Source organism: Dermacentor albipictus, chromosome 2, assembly GCF_038994185.2.
Source record: "Dermacentor albipictus isolate Rhodes 1998 colony chromosome 2, USDA_Dalb.pri_finalv2, whole genome shotgun sequence".
Taxonomy (NCBI): Eukaryota; Metazoa; Arthropoda; class Arachnida; order Ixodida; family Ixodidae; genus Dermacentor; species Dermacentor albipictus.
Window position 1 is genome coordinate 942,634 of NC_091822.1, and position 20,478 is coordinate 963,111.

A 20,478-nucleotide genomic window follows, 5' to 3' on the forward strand; every position below is an offset into this window, starting at 1 on the left:
CTCCTGCGATAGCTTACTGGTATCCTGTCTAACAATGTTGCCACCAACTTCTATTGCACACTCCTTAAACATGCCTATAAGATTGTCATTCATAGCTTCAACACTAAGGTCCTCTTTCTGAGTTAAGGCCGAATACCTCTATTTTCCCTCTTACCGCTAACTAATTGATCGGCTTCTTATGTACCAATTTCTTCCGTTCCCTCCTCAAGCCTAGGCTAATTCAAGTTCTTATCATCCTATGGTCACTGCAGCGCACTTTGCCGATTACGTCGACATCTTGTATGATGCCAGGGTTAGCGCAGAGTATGAGGTCTATTTCATTTCTAGTCTCGCTATTCGGGCTCCTTCACGTCCACTTTCAGCTATCCCGTTTGTGGAAGAAGGTATTCATTATCGGCATATTATTCCATTCTGCAAACTATACTAATAACTCTCCCCTGCTATTCCTAGAACCTGTGCCATATTCCCCCAGTGACTTGTCTCCAGCTTACTTCTTGCCTACCCTGGCACCCATCGCCGATTCCACGTCTTCATAGAAGCTTTTGACTTCCTGGTCATGATGACTGGATGTAGGGGGGTATACTTGTATGACCTTCAATTTGTACCTCATATTAAGTTTCACAAGACCTGCCACCCTCTTGTTAATGCTATAGAATTCCTGTACGTTACCAGCTATATCCTTATTAATCAGGAATCCGACTCCTAGTTCTCGCTTCTCAACTAAGCCCCGGTAGCACAGGATGTGCCCGCTTTTTAGCACTGTATATGCTTCTTTTGTCCTTCTAACCTCACTGAGCCCTATTATATCCCATTTACTGCCCGCTGATTCTGCCAATAGCACTGCTAGACTCGCCTCACTAGATAACATTCTAACGTTAAACATTGCCATGTTCAGATTCCAATGGCGGCCTGTCTGGACCCAGAGATTCTTAGCACCCTCTGCTGGGTGACAGGTCTGACCGCCACTGTGGTCAGTTGCTTCGCAGCTGCTGGGGACTGAGGGCCGGGGTTTGATTGTTGTATTCATATAGGAGGTTGTGGCCAAGTACTGCACCAGGGTGGCCAATCCTGCTCTAGTGAGGGAATGCGTAACCGGTTCTGGTCACCGAGATCAGGCCGCATTCCAGGCTGGTTTATGCAATTTTATCAACGCTTATTTTTTGTATCTGGTGGAAAATTGCGCGGCACCGAGATTCGAACCACAGTTCACTTGCATGTGAGGGAGCTCCTCTACCTCTATGTCACCACTGCACCCTGGGTTTAATTAAAGCAAAGTTAAATTAAAACAATTGAAATAACATAGGCATCGCGCAGTGGTCACAGTGCTTTCGTATTCATCCACATAGGGATAACTAAGTGCCCCTTGAATTTTTCCTTCTTTGCTGTGTGGCACTAGCCACCCTAGTGGTGCACTTTCAAGATGGTTTTCCTGTTTCTGCATTGAATGATTTACTGAAGTCACATGCTTTAATCAGGCTGATGTAGAGGCATTTATGCATGTGACATTGATTTTCCAGCACGAAGTGGGGCTCCATTGAGAGGAAATGTGCACTGGTTTCATTAGAAATTTCACCTGTTTTGTTGTGGGGAATGGTTTAATATGTTACGGGGATATTGGGAGTATAAGACTGTATTTGCAATGTATATCCAAGCAGAGTCAATGAGGTTAATATTGACACGTGTACTTATCTTTATCGGGCAACCACGTTTCGCCGCTTAACAACTGTAATCGCACAGCGAGGGACGCGCCTGCATGTATCCGACGTTTCTGGAAAGTTATCGACGCTTCTATCCGCGTGTCTGTTGTCGCCGAACCTTGTGTTATCAGATTTCATCGCGTGACACGAATTGTGTAGACCTTTGTGGAAGACACGCGGGTCCCATCAGTTAATCTGGAACATTCGACGACTGATCTATAAAAGCCGACGCGCTTGACCCGCTGATCAGATTTTCGACGATCGCCGACTGTGTTCGCCGCTATCGTTGTGCTTTAAGTGTAGCCTGTTTTGTGGGCACAGGTTCGCCCAATAAAAGCTAGTTTTGTCCTTCACAGTACTGCTACTGTGTTCTTTCTTCACCGTCACTACCATGTGACATCTGGTGGAGGTGCTAGTGCGTTCATGTACCGAACGCCCCCGCAAAGCCGCGATCCAAGCCCGAAGCCCGAGGACAAAACCGACACCGAACAAGACCAGCGTGCTAGCCGCAGACTGCAAGGACTGCCCCCAGAGCACGGAATTCTACCTGAGGCGACAAAGAAGTTCGTGGTCAAGACAACCTCGATGGCTGCCCCAGCGTCTCCCGTTATCTTACAACAACCCCGGGACCCACCGACCTTCCATGGAGCAGCGACTGAAGACCCGGAATCCTGGCTGGAGACCTACGAGCGAATCGCTACATTCAACAACTGGGACTCCGACGACAAGCTGCGGCATGTCTACTTCGCCTTAGAAGACGCCGCCAGAACGTGGTTTGAGAACCGGGAGTCGACCTTAACGACATGGGACCTCTTCCGTAGCGGCTTCCTGCGCACCTTTACGAGCGTCGTGCGCAAGGAAAGGGCCGAAGCCATGCTGGACGCCCGAGTGCAGCTACCGAACGAGAACGTTGCTATCTTCACGGAAGAAATGAAACGTCTCTTCCGCCACGCCGACCCGGATATGCCCGAAGAGAAGAAAGTCCGCCTTCTCATGCGTGGTGTGAAGGAAGAACTTTTCGGCGCAATGGTACGAAGCCCACCGAAGACCGTAGAAGACTTCCTTCGCGAGGCAACCAGCATTGAGAAGACACTCGAAATGCGGAACCGGCAATTCAACCGCCGTATGAGCTCTACCCACTACGCAGGAATTCAATCACTGGCCACAGACGATCTGCGCGAGACCATCAGGGCGATTGTGCGCGAAGAACTGCGCAAGGTCTTGCCTTCGTCGCAGCCTCAAGTGGCCTCGATCGCCGACATCGTGAAAGAAGAGGTGCACCGATCCCTTGGAGTTCCTGAGGTGGAACCAGAATCACCGCAGCCGGAGGCAATGACCTACGCCGCCGCCGTCGCCCGCCGTCAAGGCCCCCCTGCGCGACCGCGCCAGGGTCCTGCAACGCCGCAATTCCGTCGTCCGCCGCCGCCGCCGCAGCCAGCACGCCAATACGTCGCCCAGCGCACCTACGCGAGGAAGACGGACATTTGGCGAGCCCCCGACCACCGCCCTCTCTGCTATCACTGCGGAGAAGCCGGCCATGTGTACCGCCGATGCCCATACCGCGACCTGGGACTGAGAGGGTTCGCCGTCAACGCGCCGCGTCCACAGCTTGGCGAGCGCCCACGTGAAATCGCCGATTACCTAGCCGCCACTCAGCGGAACTCTCGACGACCATCCCGTTCACCGTCACCAGGCCGCTACCTGTTACCGCAGCGCCGACCGTACACTGGTCCAGCTCGGGGCCGCTCTGCGAGCCCATATCCGGAAAACTAAAAGCAGCAACCGATGGAGGTGCGGTTGCTGTTCGTCGAACTGACGAAGATCCTCCGCCGCCGACGAAGTCGATGAAGAAACCATCTCGACGACCTAATGACGACACGCCGCCGTCCCGACGAAGTCAGCAAGCCAAGAATACACCGACGAAAGACGACTTGACGACGCGACGTTCCAGTTTCAGTTCAACACGACGCAGCCGTGATCCGACGCCAAGACCTAACTGCAACGCCAGACAAAGAACCACCGACCTCGACGTGCTTCTCGACGGCCACGCAGTTACCGCCTTAGTGGACACCGGTGCTGATTACTCCGTCATGAGTGGACACATCGCCGCCCAGTTGAAGAAGTTGACTGCATGGGAAGGCCCTCAAATTCGCACCGCTGGAGGACACCTGATTACGCCGACTGGAATCTGCACGGCAAGGATAACCATTCATGACCGGACTTACCCTGCCACCTTCGTTATCCTCCAACAGTGTTCTCGAGACGTCATTCTCGGTATGGACTTCCTGAACCAACACGGCGCAGTCATCGACCTGAAGTCGAAGTCAATAACGCTGTCGGAAGATAAAGCGATACCGCCGGAGAGCCCTCTTAGTCACCACGCCTTGAGTGTGCTCGAAGACCAAGTGAGCATCCCGCCCCGCTCCAGCATTGTTATTTCGGTCGGCACCGCAATACCCGCTGACGTAGAAGGTGTCATCGAAGGCGACCAACGCCTCCTGCTAGACCGTGAAATTTGCGTCGCAAGAGGGATCGCTCGACTGCATGGAGGGAAAACTGAAGTGTTGCTGACAAACTTCAGCCCGGAGTTCAAGCACATCAACAAGGGCACGACGATCGCGTACATCGAGGAAATTGTGGAAACCAGTAATGCGTTTGTCCTCTCGGATTCCGCCACATCTACCCAGACGACCACGGTTCCCGAACCAGACTACGACATTAATCCAAGTCTCCCAGTGATTAAGCAACAGCAGCTCAGAAGTCTGCTCCGACGATACAAAGACTGCTTTTCGACGACATCGAGGATTCGACAAACACCTGTCGCCAAGCATCGCATAATCACCGAGGAGTACGCTCGACCACTCCGCCAAAGCCCTTACCGAGTTTCGCCGCAAGAACGCGAAGCTATAAGAGAACAAGTTGACGAAATGCTGCGCGACGACATCATCCAGCCGTCGAAAAGCCCGTGGGCATCCCCTGTTGTCCTGGTGAAGAAAAAGGACGGAACCCTACGTTTCTGCGTCGATTATCGTCGTCTGAACAAGATCACGAAGAAGGACGTATACCCCCTTCCACGGATAGACGACGCATTGGATCGGCTCTGCAACGCTAAGTACTTCTCCTCGATGGACCTCAAGTCTGGCTATTGGCAAATAGAAGTCGACGAAAGAGATCGCGAAAAGACCGCCTTCATCACCCCAGACGGCCTCTACTAGTTCAAGGTTATGCCATTTGGACTGTGCTCGGCGCCTGCAACGTTCCAGCGCGTGATGGACACGGTTTTAGCGGGATTGAAATGGCAGACCTGTCTCGTTTACTTGGATGACGTCGTCGTATTCGCCGGAAATTTCGACGATCACCTTAGGCGGCTTGCCACAGTACTAGAGGCCATCAAGTCATCAGGACTCACTCTGAAGCCAGAAAAATGCCGCTTCGCTTACGACGAGCTTCTGTTCCTAGGCCACGTCATCAGTCAATCCGGAGTACGCCCCGACCCGCAGAAAACAGCTGCCATCGCAAAGTTCCCGCAGCCCACCGACAAGAAGGCAGTGCGTAGATTCCTTGGCATGTGTGCCTACTACAGGCGCTTTGTCAAGGACTTTTCACGCATCGCCGAGCCGTTGACACGTCTAACTAAATGTGATGTTGAGTTCAAGTGGGAAACGCCGCAGGCCGACGCATTTGAAGAACTCAAACGACGCATGCAGTCGCCGCCGGTACTTGCGCACTTCGACGAGTACGCCGATACAGAAATCCATACTGACGCCAGTAGCCTAGGCCTCGGTGCCGTTCTAGTCCAGAGGAAAAACGGAGTCGAACAGGTGATATCTTACGCTAGCCGGTCGCTGTCAAAAGCCGAAGGCAACTATTCTACGACCGAAAAGGAATGCCTCGCCATCGTTTGGGCTACAGCTAAATTTCGCCCTTATCTTTATGGCAGGCCATTCAAAGTCGTCAGTGACCATAACGCTTTGCGTTGGCTAGCGAGTATAAAGGATCCTTCAGGACGACTGGCGCGGTGGAGCCTCAGACTACAAGAATACGACATCACTGTAACCTACAAGTCCGGACGAAAACACTCCGATGCCGATTGCCTATCACGTGCCCCCATTGACCCGCCGCCGCAAGATGACGAAGATGACGATGCCTTCCTTGGCATGATAAGCGCAGAAGACTTCGCTGAGCAGCAACGGGCAGACCCGGAGCTAAAAGGCCTGGTGGAATATTTGGAAGGGCACACCGACGTTGTCCCCAGGGCATTTAAGCGCGGACTATCTTCCTTCACGCTTCAAAACAATCTCCTCGTGAAGAAGAACTTTTCACCAGTCCGCGCCAACTACCTTCTTGTTGTCCCGTCAGGACTTCGTCCTGAAGTATTGCACGCCCTACATGACGATTCGACTGCTGGACACCTCGGTTTTTCCCGGACACTCTCGAGGGTACAACAAAAGTATTATTGGCCGCGCCTGACCGCCGACGTCGCCCGTTATGTCAGAACATGCCGAGACTGTCAGCGACGTAAGACACCGCCAACAAGGCCAGCCGGATTACTACAGCCAATCGAGCCTCCTTGCCGACCATTCCAGCAGATCGGGATGGACTTGCTGGGACCCTTTCCGACGTCAACAACCGGAAATAAGTGGATCGTCGTGGCGACAGACTACCTCACCCGCTTCGCTGAAACTAAAGCACTGCCGAAAGGTAGCGCAGCCGAAGTGGCGAAATTTTTTGTCGAAAACATCCTGCTTCGACATGGCGCCCCAGAAGTCCTCATCACCGACAGAGGAACGGCCTTTACAGCGGAGCTCACCCAAGCCATTCTGAAATACAGTCAGACAAGGCACACGAGGACCACGGCCTATCACCCGCAGACGAATGGCCTTACGGAGCGGCTGAATAAGACCCTCGCCGACATGCTAGCGATGTACGTCGACGTCGAACACAAGACCTGGGATGCCGTCCTGCCGTACGTAACATTTGCTTACAACACGGCGGTGCAAGAAACAACACAGATCACGCCGTTTAAGCTGGTTTACGGCAGGAACCCGACGACGACGCTCGACGCCATGCTGCCCCACGTCACTGACGAAGAGAATGTTGACGTCGCTAGCTATCTCCAGCGCGCCGAAGAAGCCCGACAGCTCGCCCGCCTACGGATCAAGAACCAACAGAGGACCGACAGCCGACACTACAACCTCCGACGACGCTTCGTCGAGTACCAGCCCGGCGACCGTGTTTGGGTATGGACCCCGATACGCCGACGAGGACTGAGTGAGAAACTACTGCGACGCTATTTCGGACCCTACAAAGTCATCCGACGTATTGGCGCACTGGACTATGAGGTCGTGCCAGACGGCATTTCGCATTCACAGCGGCGCCGCGCACGACCTGAAGTGGTCCACGTGGTGCGTCTTAAACCGTTTTACGGACGCTAACGAACTTCCCTTATTTTGTTGTTTTCTTTGCTACGAGTGCTTATTTATTACTTTCGTTTGTTCGCAGCATCGGGTCGATGCTTTTTAAGAGGGGGGTAATGACACGTGTACTTATCTTTATCGGGCAACCACGTTTTGCCGCTTAACAACTGTAATCGCACAGCGAGGGACGCGCCTGCATGTATCCGACGTTTCTGGAAAGTTATCGACACTTCTATCCGCGTGTCTGTTGTCGCCGAACCTTGTGTTATCAGATTTCATCGCGTGACACGAATTGTGTAGACCTTTGTGGAAGACACGCGGGTCCCATCAGTTAATCTGGAACATTCGACGACTGATCTATAAAAGCCGACGCGCTTGACCCGCTGATCAGATTTTCGACGATCGCCGACTGTGTTCGCCGCTATCGTTGTGCTTTAAGTGTAGCCTGTTTTGTGGGCACAGGTTCGCCCAATAAAAGCTAGTTTTGTCCTTCACAGTACTGCTACTGTGTTCTTTCTTCACCGTCACTACCACGTGACAATATGGCTGATTAGTAACAACACACAGCAGCCAGCGCCTTGCGATCTTATTCTTCCTCTCTCTTCTTTCATCGTTCAGTAACAATATTTTGCAAACACAATCGTCAGCGCATGATCTACACACTGCACTTGTCTGTGTGTATGATCAGTGCCCAGCAGTGTGTATGATCTACACACTGCTGGGCATTGTCTGTGTACAATGCCCAGCAAGGTGAGGGGCTCTTTAAGGTAACACTATGTGACACTAAAGGAGAATATTAACTCAAACTAGATTAAGAGGTTTGGCTTCAGTAATAACAAATTCATCATTCATAATGAAAACAGAGATTTAGCAAGCGAGAATATGATGCAAATGGAAAATCAGTGTGGTGCCCCCTGTTGTGGGCTGTGGTACCACTCACATGTGATGTCGGCACTGCTGATCCACAGAGAGTCCACCACCACAGTGGGGGGCATTGCTTTCTCTGTTTACAACTGCGGAAGTGGTAATCTCCCTCACCGGCTGTAGCCACAGAGGCTCAAGTGACCATATCTGGTATCCTGAACCCAAACAGAGCGGCAGAGCGACTCGACTTGACTCTTGCAAGCAGAACACCTGCAGCCATCAAGCAGTGCTTGTCATCAAGAGTTTCGAAAAAGCATAACAGTGGCATAAAATGAGGTCACATGGAGATGATGTCAACTCCTTAGTCTTGGCATGGGCATTTCAAATTGAGGAGCAGCAGCTATACCTTAGGTAGCAATTTTCTACATACAAAGTGATATAATAAAACAATGATGAAAACAGTTATATACTTCTCGCGGAATACCCTATCAATCTAGCGCAACTTAATGTTTTCCTTTAGTGTCCCTTTAAAGGGCCCCACACCAGGTTTGGGCATTGCAAACAAACAAGCACAGTGTATAAATTATGGTGGTGATGGTGTTGGCAAGGTATAAAACAGCTGTGTAGCATGAAAACGGTCAAAATTTTATCCTTTCTCTCGAGGGAGCCACACTTTGAGCAAGAGAATCAAGGTAACATGCATAAATGCGTTTATGCAAGACGCACTGCTTGCAACATCACCGACTACGGCACATGACTTTGGTTAATTGTCCAAGTTAAACATCCACCATTGAAAATGCGCCATGCAGATAGACAAAAGAAGAAAGAAAGGAGGAAAAAGAAGGAAGCAGGGCTCGTCACATGAAGAGGATGTGAGCTGAGCCCCAGCTTCGATATGGAATAAGGCACAGAACGAACACTGCTTGCAGATGCTAGTTGATGCGAATGAACCGGGTGTCTCCCCATGGGCAGAGATGCTCTCCTCCTGGTGGTAACAGGACAGGTAATTTCTTCTATCTCCTCTAATAATGAACCAACTTGAATCATCATTTCGGCAAAATGCTTCCTAGATGGGGCCCTTTGAAGGTGCTTCTAATTTGAGTGGTTGTATAGATGTGTATCGCACAACTTAAAAGGGACACTAAAGGCAAATACTAAGTCAAGCTAAAGTAATAGATTAGTGCTCGAGAACGTCTAAGGCATCAATATTATCGTGAACAGAGCCTTAATAATCGAGAAATCGAGGTAAATGCAGGACATGATTAGAGACTCCGCTGGGACATTCAAGCACTTGCCCGATGACGATAGCACTCCCAAGTTAAATTCTGTCTCTAGTACTCAACTGCTTGTTGCAAAAAACCTCCTCATATTGTATTATAAGATAAAATAAAATGCTACTTGTCCAGTTCCATTTCATGTTTAGAAAAAAGAACTCATTGAAATTTCCGTTGACAACGACGTGGCGGTCGAAAGGTTTTGTTATTGCTCGACTCTGCGCCGCCCACGCTTTTGTGTTTCAATGCTTTCCTGATCGCGTAGTGCTGCGCTGGTTTTGCTGGCGCGCGAAACTCACACAAACTGCAAGTAGCAGAGAATTCAACTTCCGTGTGACGTCGCGGGATGCCCGAACGGTCTACACCACTTGACCAAAAAGCAGCTGTAGCGGTGAATCTGCTGCTCTGGCTCGGTGCCGCCACCTGTTGGGCGCCGTTTCACTCACCAAGGGCAGCAAAGGGCAGTGATGGGGTATGCAACTAAAAGGTTACACTTGGCCTTTTTCTAGATTTGCAGAAGGCTTTCGACTCGATCGATCATAAAATATTATTTTATAAACCAGAAATCTACTAAATATGCGGCGTTGCTAATGATTTAATAAGAAGTTACCTAACGAATCGAAGCTAATTTGTTCAGATAAATTCTATTACCTCTGACATTTTGCCTATAAGACAGGGTGTACCTCAGGGCTCGAAACTTGGCCCACTATTGTTCTTAATTTATGTAAATGATATTGTACGAATACCCGACTCACCTGACTTCTCAGTATGCCAATGATATCAACATATTTTTTACATCCAGTGACACTTCTGAACTTTCTGTCTGTGTTAATGCGTATCTAAATCGCTTATCAGTTTGGTTGAGTCCAAATAGTCTTGAATTAAATACTGCAAAAACAACATACATTTTATTCAGGGCTCGTAACAAGAACATACCTAATGACATTAACATTAATTACAATGGTACAGCAATTAACCATGTCCAAGAACAAAAATTCTTAGGCGTTTGGTTTGACAAACATTTATCTTGGAGTTCGCATATAAGGATGCTATGCAATGACCTTTCTAAATCTGTCGGTATCATCAACAGGATAACCCAGCTGATTCCGCTTTGGCTCAAACACCAGTTATACAATACTCTCCTTTACTCTAAACTCTGCTACGGGGTCCTGGTTTGGGGTACAACTTCAAAAACAAACTACAACAAATAATTCTTTTACAGAAACGAACCCTTCGTATATACTGCAATTACCGTGGCCATTTTGTAGACCTTGAAACAGCTCCATTATTTCAACGCTACTCCCTTCTTCGAGCAGACAGAGTATATTATAAGAAACTTCTGATGACCATACACAAACAAAAATTATTCACCAAAATAGACAACGATGAAGTACCTCATTATTCACTGTGCCGGAATACCAGACGTTTACCGAAAACAAGGACAAATTATGGTAAACAAACATTCATATATCAGTCGACAAAAATAGTAAACAAGGTAGGAGAACTGTTAAACTTTAGTACTTCAGAAGGCTCCTACAAAAGACAGCCTAATGCATTATTACTCGCCAATGACATTTGCTTTCACTAATTATTAACATTTTCATTTTATTGCATCTGTGTGGGCATGTATGACCTAACAAGGAATGCATACTGATAGAATTTGTGCTAATGTTTATGTGGCTTACTGGTTCTAACGAACAAATATTGTAATAATTTTTGTTACTGAAATTATGATCTCTTGTGTGAAATGTATGTACCTTATATGTGTATTCATTCGTACTGATTTTATCTGCTGTTGTAACCGTGGGGTCTGGGACCTCTGTCAGGCCTTCGTGCCTTTAGACCCAGTCTCCCCTCACTCGGACGAGAAATAAAGTACATATGATGATGATGTAAACTAGTCACTACTCCCACGGTTGGGTGGCGGGAGATACGAATTTCGAAACAGGTATTCGGACCCTTTAGATACAATTTTCTCGTAAACTAAGTCTTTTCTTGGTGCGAAACAAGCGTTACGAGGTTTCTGGAATGGTACTTAAACAGTCCACGTTGACTTAGTATTTGCCTTCAGTGTCCCTTTAACACAGTACTCAAAAGATATTACAGGCCCAATGGCTGCACACACACAAAAAAAAGGAATTTTTTGCAAGCACTGGTGATTTGCTGACCAGGATAAGCTTATCTGCAGTTAGACGAGATAGAGCAGATGGGAGCAGGGAGGTATAGTTGCATCAGTTCAGTTCAGTTCAGTTTTATTCCTTAAAGGCCCCCATTTCAGGGGGTGTTACATAAGGGGTGGGATTACATTTGTAGTGAGAAAAACAAACAGCGATGGTGATTTAACATTGAAGGTGATCTGTTACGCGTTCTTGAAAAGCAGGTGTTGAAGCGATGGCGACAAGGTGGCATCAGGGTCCTTCAATACTGTCTTCTGGTTACGAAACTCCCGCTGAACGCTATGGGAGCATTTTATGTAGCTCCCGCATTGAACATGTACAAGTGCTGCCACAAGTAAAAAGGCATTAAAGCAGACGCTGTATGGATACCACAGCCGTTCTGTGCATAAGCTGACTTTTGCACAAGTGTCCACAATTATCAGCATGTGAACATGTTGGCACAAGGGGCGAATTGCCACCACGTTTTTGTGCAGTGTTCAAAAATTTCAGTGCAGACATAAATTTGTAGCAGCAGCCTAATTAAGAATTTAAAACTTGTGGCTACTCCATCGTTAGAAGCTGGCTACAGAGCAGTTGCTCGACGCACTTTTCTGTAATTTTGCGCAGAAGGCCGGCTATGCTGTGTTTAGCTGCTCCCATTTCAATTTTTGCACAGTATTATTGCGCTCAGTATGAGCTAGCTACAATGCGAAATCACTTTTCAAAGCGCTCGCACGTTGTAGCTCATACTGAGTGTGATAGTACATCTCTTTCTGTGTTGTGACAGCATGTTGTTTGACAGCACAGTGACAGTGATTAGAATTTGTCTTGTGCCTGCATATGTTGGTCCGGTTGCCAGGGCACCTAACTAACCAAATTAAGCCGACTTATTAACTAAAGTAATAACTACCTAAGGTATATATACTAATTAAAACAAGAGTAACGAATTAACTAAACTAATTCTATAACTAATAACAAATGAACGAAACCAGCTAATTAACCAGAACTTATTAATGTCAGGCATAATTATATAAACCAAATAATAACTAACTATAGTTGAACACCTTTTAACAAATTACTTGGGGCCTCCGAAATTACTTGTTGTACAGGTCACTTCATTGTAATGGACTGCACAACTCACAATAGAACTGGGCTGAATTATTCCTTCATTATACAGGTCATTTAATTGTAGAGGTGTTTGTTGTAGATGTGTTCAACTGTAAAATAATTAGCAAAAATTAGTGAAATTATAAACTAATTAGGTAACTAAGCTGGCTAATCAACCAGCAAGATGTAACCATAAGAAATTTACTAACCACTCAAATAAATAACGAACAACAATAATTAAACTAAATATCTGCCTAATTACTAACTAAACCAGTAACTTACTGATTACTGAAACAAACGGAACTTGATAATTAACTAAACTAATTCCATATCTAATAACTAACTAAACTAGCTATTACCTAAACCAAATTAAATAATAGCTAACTAATGTGACAATGTGAGCTGAAATGAATTACCTAGCTTGTAACTAATTAAATAATTGAGTTAGCAAAACAAACTAATTAACTAATAATTGACTGGGTTAACTAACTAAAGTAACAAATCTACTAAATAACTTTACTAACAAATAACTTGACTAACCTAAACAAACAAAATAATAACTAACCTACCAACTAATGTAATCAACAACTAGCCAGTTAACTAATTAGCTGAATTTATCTATTATTAAATAACTAAAAGAACAAAACCAATTACCTAATCAAACTAACAGAGCTAACTAACTATTTAACTAAGTTACCTCACTAAACTGATAATCTAAGAACTAAATTATTCACCAACTAAATTAATAATTAACCTAATGAACAACATGTAACTTACTCACAAAAGTAACTTGCTAAACTTACTAAGCAAATGTAACTAACTTATCTAACTAGAGAACAGTGTAAAGAGTAGACTCACTGACTCTTTGTTCGAGGAATGCTATTAGGGGGACCACGTCAATCACACGACGCATGGCAACAATTTAAATTCAAATGCATCACACACTAAATTATTTTGCCAAAGTTCCCATTGCTTGTTCGCTCTGCAAACACGCTGAAATAAATGTGGGAGAAGCGCCTTTCTTGGAAAAAGATTTGCTTTGTTGTGCAGCTGGCCCATCAAGCGCGTCTGATTGATCCCATTCTATTTACCCCAGTGCTACCTTCTGCCACTGTACAAAATTTCGGGAAAGTACAGAAGGACCTTGGTGGCGTTGAACCATCAGATTAGTTTATGCACAAGCACGCAGTGCTGAAATGCATTATTGTAGTCGCAAAATGAAAAGATGGTGAGTAGTTCCAGTCCCCTTGGGGTGCACACTTGGGGACCTTCGTTCTTTTCAGGTAGAACCCAATGATTGCAGATTTCTGCACCCCGTGCAAGTTTTATGAAAATTGGTATGAACCCGATTTCTCCCCAATGTTTTGCCCTTTCATGAAGGATAATAATAAATACAGACGTTACAAAACCACTGAGCGTTGCCCTGCCGACGTGAGCAAATGGTCAAGCTATATCATTAATATGATATTTATGTATGAATATCTTCTTATTCACAAAACACTCCATCAAAAACTGGCATGCATAATATTATTCAGTGCCTGCTGGCCTTTAGTAAATGAAACCTTGTCGCCCTTTTAGCAGCTGCATTTGGTACATGAATGTGACAATGGCATGTTGCAGGTACGTGAATGGCGGTGATGTGCTAGGAAATGAACGCAGCACTGACAGTATTTTTCATTGTGAATGGTAGCTGCTATGTCGAGAACATGTTTTCTAAATTGTGGCACCACCAGAGAAGGGTGAGAGACAAGTCTACGATGAACAGAGAAATGCTCAAAAAGCGCATGATAATGAATGTCAACAGGGGCTTACAAAATGGGAATAATATTATACCTCTGAAGGGGCATTGCTGTGTGCACTGCTATTTGTGCTTCTTTTCTTCCTTCAATAAAAAAAGGGAACATAGTAAACAAGGAATTGTCAGAAATGTTTTTCGTCTTTATGTGGTTTTTTGTTACTTTTAAAACTGTACATAATTCCTGCCATTGGGAATTTTTACATATAAGTTTGCCAAACAACATGCAAACAGCTCTATTTCTCATTATATATTCCCGTCAAGGATTTCGATTATTTAAATAAAGCGTTTGTGTCCAAAAGAAGACCATTGCCTGTGTTAATTGTTTGTGAAAGTTGCCAGAAGAATACCTAATTTGGGGCTGTTAAACTACAAAAACCAAATTTCTGCCCTTTCAAAAATGTTCCCTATGTTCATCCCCCACCGAATTTTAAGAAATTTAAAACCTGATAACGAAGGATTCTATGTGTGTACCCCACACCTTGTGCAATAGACCTTTCACTTGGTAATCAGTGCCACATCATCCCTGTCGTCCTCTGTTTCTTTCTCCCGTCCACCCACCTTTTTTTTCATCGTTCATTTCAAAGTAGGTACCTATTAGTTGCATAACTAATAGTAGCTTTTACAGTTGCCGCTGCTTTCGAAGTGCATGTTTCTCACCTAGCACTGCTTGCCGCCTCTTGTCCGCGACAGGGCTTCCCGACATCCACGTCATTGTGGGCATTGACTTCTCGGCCAGCAATGAGTGGCAAGGCAGGCGAACGTTTCGTGGCGAGAGCCTGCACACCCTGAAGCCAGGCACACAGAACCCCTACCAGAGGGCGCTGGCTTCTCTGGGTGCTGCAGTGGGGCCCCTGCTGCACGGGAACCCCATCCCAGCCTTTGGCTTTGGGGACTTGGTCACCAAGGATGTGGACATATTCCCTCTCATTGAGTCGGGTGCCTCATGCCTGGACTTCAATGACCTTATGTGTGCCTACACGCATGCTGCCCACAAGGTTAGTTCGGTGTCGACTGTTGCTGCAGAACTGCCTACTGTAGCTACTCAATGTTACGGAAAAACAGTATTAGGGGAGTTCCACCTCAGTTTTCATGCAGCAGCAGTGACAGTAATGGCCACTGCTGTGCGGAATCTCAGCCAGAGAACAGCCAGCAATACAGCCTGCGTCAGAGCCCCGGAGTGGCTGTATGATTAGGGCGTCACTTGGAGCATGCCACCAGATGTCAGCAGAGCTGGTGCAGCATACAGGAACATGCGTCTCATATAGCAGAAAGTACGGAAATATAGGCTTTATCTGTAGACATCTCCTGCTATGATTCCAGATGAGGAAGGTGGTATGTGCAAATAGCATTGAAAATAAGCAATAGTGTTCAAGTAGTGAAATTTCTTAATCAAATTGAATATGCATGTATTTGAAAAAAAAAAAAAACTCCGAATATTGAACAAGAATATGTACTCATTTATAGAAAGAGTGACATAATGTTTGCGTGAAGTTAAATTGGTTAAAAGTTTGAAGGTGATTCAACCTTTAATTGATCAAAGAGAATGAGAATGGGGTGGTGGAATCTTTGCACTCTGATCAGTGTCACCCCTCAGACAAGAAGAGCAGGAGGAGCACTGGACTGCCTCAATTTTTTGGCTGCACCCTTTGGGATCGTCCCACACTTTTAGACTGCACTAGGATCGGCCTACAAGAAGGATAGAAAAAAGCAGGTGTAACTTGACAAGTGAGACATTGTCTTCCAAAGCGGATGGATTGTATTTAATGATACAAGCATGGTACACTGCTTGCTACAGGACATCCTCTCAACTGAGCAGCTGGCAAATAAGAATGGTGCTTTCAGTAAGAGAGAAAGAGAGAGAGAAGTAAACTTTATTGGAGGCGTAAATTAGTAGTTGTGACCCTGGCAGAGGAGCTAGCCCGGAGGCCATGCGGCCGCAATGCGGTTAGCCTGCTCTGCCAGCATGAATGGGCATTCTGGGTGATCCATCTTGATTGCACACTCTTAGGCCTCAAGTGTGGGGGCTTGCTGAAGAATCGCCCTTGGCAGGGATTTGGATGGGCACTGCCAAAGTATGTGATCTTGGTCTACAACTGTTAGTGCTTCACAATGCCTGCAGTTAGGTTTGAACCCTTGCTTGGAAATTTCAGCCAACTTTTTGGGGTTAGCACGGATCGAGTCTGTACCCACCGTAATGTCATGGCCTGTTCCCCGGGAGAGAATCGTGCTCGGCAACAGATATGCTCTGCACGAATCCTTGTAGAATTGCGTGAATTCGTGATAGGCGAGGATGGGTTCAAGCCGGCCATCTGGGTCAAGCGATCCCACCTCCCAGTTATCTGCTGCTCGGGCAGCTTGGTGAGCTGCTTCGTTACCCAGGTGGATATTGATGGATATTGTCATGGAGATTGAGAAGTCTGCTTGCAATGCAGTAGCTTCCTATGGCCGATTTAGAGTCGGACACAACAAATTTAACATCAGGTAGGGACGTGCCCATGGTAGTTGCAGTCATTGGAGGGGACGATGATGGTAATGAGGTAATGGTCACTACCCAGGCAGGTTTCTGTGTTGAGCCAGTTGACCTCGTTCGCACTCCTAACAAAACATGGATGGGTGTAGTGTTTTGGCTCACACTATTGCCGATGCGAGTGGGGCGGTCTGGGTCTGTAACCAGCGTGAGTTCCAACTCGTTGGCCATAGAAAGTAGGGCACCACCCTGTTTGCTGCGCTTTTGATACCTCTGTACAGTGTGGGGGGTGTTGAAATCTTCGGTAACGACAAAGTGTTCTTTGCTAGGCTGCCTTGCTGGCCTTCCTCAGTAGGGTGGAAATTTTATTGCTTTTCTCCCATGGAGTGCTGTAAACATTAAAAATGTACATACACCTGTTCTGTTTCCGTTTAGGAAGGAGTTGCATGAAGGTGTACGGAATTTCCTTCTCCTCCAGGTCAATTTGCATAGCAATGAGATTGCACTGCACTGCAATGGCTGTAGAGGGCGTGCTGGCTGGATTGGTGAATTCGTAAAAGGTTGCATGTCCTGCAATTTTAACCTGTGTGCCCGTCTCCTGAAGGGCCATGACATCAATTTTGGGGTCAGAACTGGCTAACGTGAATTGCAGGGCAGCTCTGGCATGTGTGAACAACCTGCAGTTTTCACTGGACAATCTTAACAGCTGCAGCCATCTTTCTCACTGTACAGTTCTGTCCTGACTGGGGACGCTGAGATCATCTCAAGGCTCTTGGCACTGTGGAGCCTTGGTGGGGGTGGTAGTAAACTGTTCCTGTGATGGGGTATGCATTGCCGCTTGGGAGACACCCTCACTATTTAGTGTGACCTTGGCCATCTCATGAGTGAACACTTGTTGAAGACTGGCCAGATTATCTGCCGAAGAGTTTATGTGCTCGGAGAGGGTGTAGGCCGGTGCTTTCAGTAATCTGTTACACCACGACAAGGATAGCAATAAAACAAGGTACGGCTTGTCACCAGATGTACATAGAAGGTGGGTTCTAATTCTGGTCAGCACTGGAGACAGTCTATGTAGACAGCTAATAAAACGGCTAATAAGATAGCTTCGAGCTCAAGTAGTAGATCCGTCTGTGAGGCGTCACTGTTAAGTGACACCTCCTTGCGTCAAAAAGAAAATGCTCAGAAAAGCACATGTTGTAACTGCTTTTTAACACTTTGCATGTGCGAATATATGAAAAACAGAATGCAACTTATTAAACACCAAGAAAAGCATGACTTCGTTTTCTTTTGAGCAGACAACCTTCTCATTGAATTTTCAAGCCTTCTGGTGAGCCAACATCTTGTTTCGGCAGCAACGTAGCCTGCTTTGTTTTTGACATCGATGGTGTCTTTGCAGAGCTTTATTTTGTGACTACTTCATCAGAAATGGAACAAAACTTAAGATGGCCACTATCCACGTAGCCGTCTACGGCGAGTATTAGCACACAGTCAGGGTACTGTATTCATCGAAGAAGAGAAATGTCATATTGCAGCATTGTAGTACATTGTTTTAAATAAATTCAAACATTATGGAATCGTTCATAAACTGCTTTGCCTAAATCAAGACAACAGTTAAACATAGGCCAGCAAGAAGCGAGACATTTTTATATAATGTGAAACTAACAAACTGAAGTTATCTGCCCTTGGCAGATAACACTTTGGGCAGGGCAGGGCCCTGCGAATAACTGCAGCTATCCTGCATCAGGCTATCTCCCTCGAGACTCTAATAACTGCTGTTATGCCTAATATCGGTGTAAGCGTACATTTCTGATTGCGATCAAAGCCGAACTGGATTGAGCTTAATCCGGATCAGTGTTGCTACAGTCATTTGCGATCACAATCTTGCGAGACCCGGACCCGGACAATCGTGATCTAGGAATTGCGATCAGGCCTCTTGATCGCAATAGCTGGCTGACATCTGCACCCTCTAGCGCAGTGTTCTGCAAACCCTAACAACAAAAAGTGAAGGCAGCTCAATAAAAAAAATATTTAAAATTTTTTTGTATCAGCAATAGTAAGCTGTAAAATTGAAATATTGTCCAAATTCAACTGTATTTTGCAAATCTGAATTTGTAATTAAGGCAGTGTGCAGTTCTGAGAGTTGCCGAAGATCAGCAGATAATAACTCATCGGGATCGTTGGACCATGTAGCAACGACCATTGTTGATCATGATCAAGAAATCCAATTTGGATCGGCCTCAGTCGCAATCAGAAGTGCATGTGTGACACAAGTATTATATTCGAACATGGACGAATAATAGAGAACTTCAAATAGTGAATTTTCTCATCGAATACAAATCTAATTGCAGTTGCTATTTGATCCATATTTGTTTAGACATTTCACATATTCGAGCACCTCTAGAAATAGGTATTAAGGCAAAATATTTCTGGTTGCTCTTCTGTGTCTCACACAAAAAGCCTATTGAAATGTTGCTTGATTAGGCACTTATGTATTCACGGCATAAGTGCCATCCAGGATTCGTCATCACTGTGATGCTCCCATATCGTCATCACTTCAATGGCGAGCATGAATGCTGCACACTGCTTTACTGGCCAATGAGGAAATGCTCCTAGGAAAGAGAATTTGTGGATTTGAGCTCAAGGCCTGTATTCACAAAACTCCTCTTCTTTAAGTGCCATCCATGATTGGCTATTACTGCAGCGATCATCATCGTCATCAGCTTGACTATGCCCGCTGCAGGGCAAAGGCCTTACCCATACTTCTTCAACTACCTCGGTCATGTGCTAATTGTGGCCATGTTGTCTCTGCAAACTTCTTAATCTCATCTGCCCACCTAACTTTCTGCCACCCCCTGCTACGCTTCCCTTCTCTTGGAATCCAGTCCGTAACCCTTAATGGCCATTGGTTATCTTCCCTCCTCATTACATTCCCTGCCAATGTCCATTTCTTTTTCTTGATTTCAACTAAGATGTCATTAACTCGCGTTTGTTTCCTCACCCAATGTGCTCTCTTCTTATCCCTTAACATTACACCGATCGTTCTTCTTTCCATAGCTCGTTGCATCATCCTTAATTTAAGTAGAACCCTTTTCGTAAGCCTCCAGGTTTCTGCCCTGTAGGCAAGTACTGGTAAGACACAGCTGTTATACACTTTTCTCTTGGGGGATAATGGCAACCTGCTGTTCATGATCTGAGAATGCCTGCCAAACGCACCCCAGCCCATTCTTATTCTTCTGATTATTTCAGTCTCATGATCGGGATGCGCGGTCACTATCTACCCTAGGTAGATGTATTTCCTTACCACTTCCACTGCCTCGCTAACAATCGTAAACTGCTGTTCTCTTCCGAGACTGTTAAACATTACTTTAGTTTTCTGCAGATGAATTTTTAGACCCACTCTTCTGCTTTTCCTCTCCAGGTCAGTGAGCATGCATTGCAGTTGCTCCCGTGAGTTACTAAGCAAGGCATTATCATCAGCGAATCGCAAGTTACTAAGGTATTCTCCATTAACTCTTATCCCCAATTCTTCCCAATCCAGGTCTCTGAATACCTCCTGTAAACACCCTGTGAATAGCATTGGAGTGATCGTATCTCTCTGCCTGACGCCCTTCTTTATTGGGATTTTGTTGCTTTCTTTATGGAGGACTATGGTGGCTGTGGAGCCGCTATAGATATCTTTCAGTATTTTTACATACGGC

General features: G+C 46.1%; 1 protein-coding gene across 2 annotated transcripts in view; it reads left to right on the forward strand.

Annotated features, from left to right (window-relative positions):
• LOC139055845 (uncharacterized) overlaps positions 1 to 20,478 on the forward strand; it is a 122,249-nt gene that overhangs the window by 19,238 nt on the left and 82,533 nt on the right. For both annotated transcript variants that reach the window (XM_070533400.1, XM_070533401.1), the window contains exon 3: positions 15,004 to 15,308. In XM_070533400.1, the coding sequence (XP_070389501.1) occupies positions 15,004 to 15,308 (305 nt within the window). The remainder of the gene's footprint in view (positions 1 to 15,003; positions 15,309 to 20,478) is intronic.